The 7,164-nt window shown below is 35.0% G+C and overlaps 1 protein-coding gene across 1 annotated transcript; it reads right to left on the bottom strand.

Annotated features, from left to right (window-relative positions):
- LOC140978206 (imidazoleglycerol-phosphate dehydratase 1, chloroplastic-like) lies at nucleotides 1–4,773 on the bottom strand. Its single transcript, XM_073443066.1, has 9 exons — nucleotides 4,468–4,773; nucleotides 4,240–4,364; nucleotides 3,929–4,033; nucleotides 2,192–2,284; nucleotides 1,229–1,303; nucleotides 940–1,002; nucleotides 549–658; nucleotides 357–417; nucleotides 1–262 (listed from the first exon to the last, which is right to left on the bottom strand). The coding sequence occupies exons 1-8, from the start codon at nucleotides 4,688–4,690 to the stop codon at nucleotides 390–392; spliced, it is 822 nt and encodes a 273-aa protein (XP_073299167.1). The 5' UTR covers nucleotides 4,691–4,773; the 3' UTR covers nucleotides 1–262; nucleotides 357–389.
- Nucleotides 4,774–7,164: the final 2,391 nt, after the last annotated feature.

The following is a 7,164-nucleotide window of genomic DNA, read 5'->3' on the forward strand; positions in this document are numbered from 1 at the left end:
TGAAATTGTAAACAATCATCTATCAGAGTATGATACAATTATTGTTATAAATTACAATAACTAGTTGTAACAAAAAAGAGATGCAAGATTAAAAAGCCATAACTGGAACAGTTGGTGTATAATAATACAACAGGTCAAGATTGCTATCAAATGGGACAAAACTTAAAATAGCCAGAATGACATCTCCACCAACCTAAGAATGAATGATGACTCCTGAGTCCTGGCTTATACACAAAACTGATGACTCGATGTATTAGACGATCTGCAAATAACCAGACACATATAAGGAATTTCTTGTTACAGTTTACCATGTGAAATATAAAGACAGATTTTTTTTTATGTTAATGAATGCTTACACGGATCCAACAATTGGGGTGACTAGTGAAGCGTCAGCTGCGAGACAGGACACCTTTCGAGCTGCAAATAGAGGATTCCCATGTAGAGTTTAGCATCATTGTACCTTTTACTAGGGAATTACTCTTCCAAGTTCTAACAATTTTAAATATTGAAATCCTCATAATGTATCACCATTTAAAACTACTACAGACCTTGGGACACTTCCTCGTCGCCTAGGATCATGTTCTGTTGCTTGTCGAAGAGCCCTTGCAAAAGCCTTGAAGGTCGCCTCAATAATGTGGTGGGAATTTTTCCCCGCAATCTGTTGCAATGCATTATCAAGCATTTTTTACACTTCCATGTCGCCTAGGGTCATGTTCTATTACAGTGGCCTGATTGTTGTAGTGGTTTCTTAGTACATGACCAAAAAACACACTAAAAGGTCACAAAGTCCATCTAGTAATGTTACACAACTATTGGCAAAATGTCAAAATTTTCATTGAGAAAAGCTGCGACGCCAGCATATCAAAATTTACTAATGTGGCAAAAGATCAGACGAGCCATTTTTGGAAGGTATATCTTTACAGAGTTGAAAACTGTCACCTGTCGTATGTGAAGTGTCATCCCAGAAGTATTAACCAAGGACTGAAAGAAGTGCTCCACCAGCTAAAAACAACAACAAATGATGCAGCAAAGCCCATAAATGAAAAAGAAGTGTACTAAGAAGAACACACTAAATTATATTGATCATACAAGATTCACTCAACCAAAAAAGATCAGTATTATAAAGTCACAACTTATACAGAACAATGACCGAGAATAATCATAATACATGTGAGCAGATCTACTGAATGAAACCAACAAATGAATGCATAGTAAGAGTACATGATACCTGTGTGTCATAAGTTCCAACTCTCTCTGTTGGTATATGTAGATCATAACCGAGATATGGCCTTCCAGATAAATCCTATAAAAAAATTGTTTTAAATGAACTAGAATGCAGAATCCAGACGGCATAGATGTAATGAGAGACCACACCAGAATGGCATTCAAACAATGTTATTATTTATAAGTTAATACTGCCTTTTCATGCATGTGAAACTCATGAAATAGTTTTAAAAGAGACAGTAACACAGAACACCATCATTCTTTGGACAAACTGTAAACCCTGTTTCATAAAGCTTTGAATGTCTCTGAGGTGTGTAAACAGTGGTCGTACTCATCACAATAGACTCTATGGTTTCACTTTCATGCACCGGTTTTCTCCATTAGTTTTCACTGTGTAAATAATCAGATAAAGATCACCAGTGATCCCCTATAAGATTCGGGCAAATATTATGGTTGCAAAACGCCAAAACCTAAATTTGTCATCAGATAAAAGTTTTGAGATCCACTAATGCATCCAGTGGATGTGTATCATATATATAGTACAGGGGTTACAAACATAAGTTTCTCATCAGAAACCAAACAAAATTAAAGACTGAAATTCACTAAGCCCTCCACAGTAACAGCAGCACTTCCATGGACTCGAGGCCACGCTGTTGTACTGCCTCACGAATTGATATATAGTAATTCTAGATCCTATTGCATTTGAGGTTAATTCCCATAATCATATAGCAAGATCTCTTTTTGTCAAAGAATTCTACCATGCCACTGTAACTAGACATATCATCATGTGTGACTATTTTCATCACTGTTCATTTTCTTCCCAGATTTCCTTCAGTGTCTGTTCTTTCATTTTTTTAAGAAAATAACTAACTCTCTGAATTGACAAATCAACTAATAATAGTCTTTGCAAAGGTATTCATGATGTACAGATGTTTGCTAAATGCCACATTATATTGATGGTACATACCAATGAAACATGTATAAGTGCTTCATCAAGTGGAGCTGAGAAGTCACCAAATCGGTTTATTCCTTTTCTATCCCCAAGTGCTTGCAGCAAAGCCTGCAAAATAGTCGTCAATTGCGCAAAAGTTTTCTGTGGCTATAGCACGTAGTGAATAGCGTAGCGAGTGCTATTTGAGAATAAAGCCCCACAAGTACATAAATATATAATGTATAGCATTTAGTAACATCAATTCAACAGTTCATGCATAAGTAACAAATATATAAGTTCAAAGCATATAAAACCTCAATTCTAAAACTAGAAAAACATAATCTAAAATTCATCTTCATCGTCTTCATCAAAACCGAGATTATCTTCTTCATTTGAAATTGCACAACGCTCGACATCATTCTTTTTTTCACTTTCTTCAACAAAGTCAAATTTATCCTCATCTATAAAATTAAGTGTAGTATATATTCATTTTGGCATTTTCCCTCTAGACTAAGATGTCGGCCTTCGAGCTTCCTGTAGGTGTAGATGTGGTCGCCTTTGAGGCCCGCGTAGATGTAAGGATCGCCTTCGAGGCCCCTTTGGATTTCCTCAATGTATAAGGAGTTTCATCTACTCCAACAACATCCGCAACATCTTGCCAAGCAAAATCATCACCATTCTGAACAAAATCAGGCTCTTCATCCTCCAGTCTCCTTACCAATCACTCATTGACATCATCTACTTCAGTCAATATGATAGAATCGATGGTTATCACGTCTATCGTATCTACGCCTTAGAGCTCTGTTATACTTAATCAACACCAAATCATTCAAGTGTTTTTGCTCCAATCTATTCCTTTTCTTGGAATGAAGCTACATTTATTAATATAAGTCTGGCGGACGACAGCCGGAAGTCCGGCAAGCCACGAGCAACAGAAGATGAAAAGCAGTGGAGAATTGTAAGGTTTATGTTAAGGTTGATTGAGAGAAGCAGAGAAGATTGCAACAGAAGAGGAGAAGCAACCTTGAATTGAAATAAAATCGGGCCCTAAAAATTGAGCAAACTGGGCATACAAAACATGTGTTATTTTTAAAAAAATGTTTTGTAGTGCTATCACAGCTATCACGATGATAGCGACGATAGCACTCGCTACTTCGAAGTGTAGTGCGCATAGCGCCCGTAGCCAGGGGCTTCGCTACGCTCTCTAATGACAACTATGGCCAGAAAAAAAAAATCAATCTTCTTCACAAAGATTCAAGAACAACGGACAAAACATGGCAGCAAAGCAAGCAGAATGACCTCTCAAATAAGAAAGCAAGTTTAAAGGGTAAAACACACCACTTAGAAAGTGAGGCGGTGAGGCCTTAACAAGTAAAATTTAAACTTGTAAAAATAAAAAACAGATATAGGTTTGAAGACATTTAAGAATTATCTCCAGTTTAAAAGTAGATCCAGATACTACAAAATCATATTCTAAATTCAGGAGTGATTCCTGTATTTAGAGACCAAAACCAGATCCATGATGCTAGAAGTTAAATGACAAGATTATGTGCAACAATGCTGCATAAAATACAAGACTAGGACGATGTCCAAAAGTGTAAAATGAAAAGGAGGTATTTCATAATTCAGAAATAAAAAATAGAACCAAAAAAAAGAAAGAAAATGCATGAAAAATCTTTCAGGTAATAAACAGTTGATACCACGGATAAGTTCCGAAACTTACAGTCTTTCAGGGAATAAACAGTTGATACATGGATAAGTTCCGAAACTTACAGTTCCTATGGCTAGGGCAACATCTTCATTTGTATGATGATCATCAATATGAATATCCCCAGTGGCTTTCACATGCACATCGAACAATCCATGCGAAGCAAGTTGCTGAAATAAACATGAAGAAATGCTCAAAGAATGCATTAGAGAACATTCAAGGAACAGAATAGACCCAGGCAATATTCACACCAGGAAGTGTTAGATGCTGCTTGCATAATCTGCAAGTTTATTTTTTTTTATGCCGAAACGATTGAGCAACAAGTTTCAATAGAAGTCTCACTGAAAAATAGCAATAAATAAATAAATAAACTTACATCTAACATGTGATCAAGAAATGGAATCCCCGTATCATTTTCAGCCACAGCATCACCATCCAAATTTATCTTCACATTCACATTAGTCTCTTTCGTAACCCTCTTCACCTCCCCAACTCTATCTCCTAAAGTTCCCAATCAATGTCAACACCATAAGAGTTCAACTACGACATTAAAAACGCAGAAAAAGCTCAAGAAACGAGGAAATGAAGGTAAAGAACGACCCACCCTGACCTGTTGTCGTCCGCGGAGAACCATTTTCGTCAAAGGCACAAAGAATCTTGGAGTCCACCGGAAGAGTTCTAAACTGTGTGGAATATGGTTGTACTCGGCGCTGCGGAACGTGTACCGGGAGAAGAACCCGTCGTGGAATATGAAATCTTGGTCGATAAATCTGAGATTGGGGTGCAGTGGAGCAGTTGAGGGAACGTTGAGATGCTGATAACTCCATGGACACGGCGGCTGAGATTTCTGGTGGCGGCTATTGGTGGCCCTTCCGTGGGAAGAAGGAGTGAAAAAGTTATGATTCGAGTAAAATCTTGATTAATCGCGATTAAATGTGAGTTTTTTAAAATAAAATTTCAAGTTATTATTAATTTTTTTTTTTTTATAAAAGATAGCTTTGGTTCAAAAGATGTGTAAATATTATTGTATCTGTCCGAACCAGCTAGCCCCCAAACTCCCATTCCACCCTTCTTTCCTTATGAATATTTTTTTTAAAAGTATTTTCGGATTCCTATTAGCGTATATAGCCCTTCTCTTAAAGTTTGTAACCATCGAAAGAATCGCTACATAAATCTCAAAATCGAGCATCAACTCCTAGGCGGCATTCCCTCGGGATGGCTGAACAGATTTTTCTTTGTTCAATCTTCCAAGTCCCATATCTGTAAAATAGATTGGGCAGAGGAGGTACTCATACCAGTTCATGTCCTAGAACTTTCATTTTATGTGGAAGAATCAAATCAGTGGAAATTATTTTCAAAAATATAATGCAAGATTTCAATAGTACTTAGGTCATTCATGAAGACTAATTGCACCCATTATTTTATACAAAATAATATATTATTTTTTTGTCTCCCCAATTTTTCCTATAAATATAGGTGTATTTTTATGAATGAAAATATCCCCCATTTTATGAACAAAAATTCAAATTCATAATTTTATTTCTTTATGTCTTCACTTAATTAAAATTATCGTTATAATTACATATTGAAAGTTCCACACTTCCATCATGAGTAGTTAATTTTTCAAAGTCAAAATGAAAATGTGAAGCTCTTGTTATGATAATAAAAATAACAATATTTAGTTATATTATTTAATCTTTATTTAATATTTATATTATATTTAATTTATTTTATTTTATCATTATTATAGTACTCTACTTATAAGTGAGTTTTGATTTAAAGATGTTATATGTTACACCAAATTCTTAGTATCATTTAAATGTTAATTTAGTATTACCAATCATTTAAAGTGGTTATTTTGATTTATTATATATGAATTATATCATTATATTAAAGTACCATTTAAATGTTAGCTCGGTGTTACCAGCAATTTAAAGTAAGAATCTTGATTTGATGTTTATAAATATATATCTCAATAAATATTTGACAGCATTTACAAGTCTTGGTGTATATAATATGCTAAGAAAAGAATAATATATAACATAATATAAATAATAATTATTTAATTTACTAGAACCATTTTATCAAGTGATCCAATAATATTCATTAATTCTAGATTTATTAAAATACACAAAGTGGATCATGTAATCTCGACTATTTAATTTAAGATTTGAATATATAATAATCATCATGTAGGGCTTAGTTAATTAAGAGAAAAAATAAAAAAATATATTATAATAGATTTGTAATTTCCTTATCTTTCAGGTAGGGATGTCAATGGGTCCGAATTTTACCCAGACCCGCAATGGACCCGTCCCGTTTGGGGCGGATTTTACCCAGACCCGCAATGGACCCGTCCCGTTTGAGGCGGGTTTGGGCATACTAAATGGGTCATGGGCGGGTATCGGGTCCAATTTTTCAGACCCGTCCGAATATGGACGGGTCATGGATCCTATAATACCCGTCCCATACCTGACCATATATGTGCATATAAATACTCTTGGGTTTTAGTTTTATTAATGTCCATTTGGGGTTGTCAATAATTTTTTTGGAGAGATAATAATTCTTTTTTCACGTAATTCATTATGTCGTGAAGATATTTTGTTTGTCATTATTAAATGTATTCTAAGACATGAATTAGTTTTCTATTATGTTGTATTTAGATGTTTGTTTGTTTTATAATTCATTCATGTAAGAAGAAAATTAATGTTTTGATTTTAAAAAAAATTCGGGTCTCAGGGGTCTAACCGGCCTCGTTTTGTATTCGGGGTGGGGCGGGTCCGAAGAATATTTAACCGGGGTGGGACTGGTAATGAGTCAAAGTTTTTTTCATGGGACGGGTCTTGGGTCTAGCCATACCCGCCCATACCCACCCCATTGACATCTCTACTTTCATGTGGATATGACATTCGGTTCACAAAATTATACTACTTGTGGACAACTTGCTCTTGTGTGTGTAACATTCAAAGTTGTGACAATTTTTTGACGTCGCTGTCGGGGAAGTATAATTTAAATTGAAATCCATTTGATTATATTTTTATTATAGAATTTCTTTTAACTTTTATTTATTATTCGTTATTTTGTTTCTTTTTCATACATGAGCATTTGGTCAAGTTCACCTAGTGGTCGAATTATTGGAAACAATCCCTTATTTTTACAAAACATGGAGGGAAAACCAACCAATTGGAAAGTGAAGATGAAACACAATCTCAACCTGATAATGATAGACGATGAACACTTAGAGATTATATGAATCCTACATGAACTACTGCACCTTCATGTCTAGTTTTTTCTCCTGATG

The sequence above is a fragment of the Primulina huaijiensis genome, chromosome 6 (genome assembly GCF_012295235.1).
Source record: "Primulina huaijiensis isolate GDHJ02 chromosome 6, ASM1229523v2, whole genome shotgun sequence".
Classification (NCBI taxonomy): domain Eukaryota; kingdom Viridiplantae; phylum Streptophyta; class Magnoliopsida; order Lamiales; family Gesneriaceae; genus Primulina; species Primulina huaijiensis.

Bases quoted from the DNA above. Each gene is read 5' to 3' on its own strand.
- LOC140978206 (XM_073443066.1), bottom strand. From the start codon at position 4,690: ATGGAGTTATCAGCATCTCAACGTTCCCTCAACTGCTCCACTGCACCC. The intron at 2,285-3,928 runs GTAAGTTTCGGA...ACTATTTTGCAG, and splicing joins TTGCCCTAGCCATAGGAACT to GCTTTGCTGCAAGCACTTGG. The intron at 1,003-1,228 runs GTATCATGTACT...TGTTGTTTTTAG, and splicing joins TTGGAACTTATGACACACAG to CTGGTGGAGCACTTCTTTCA.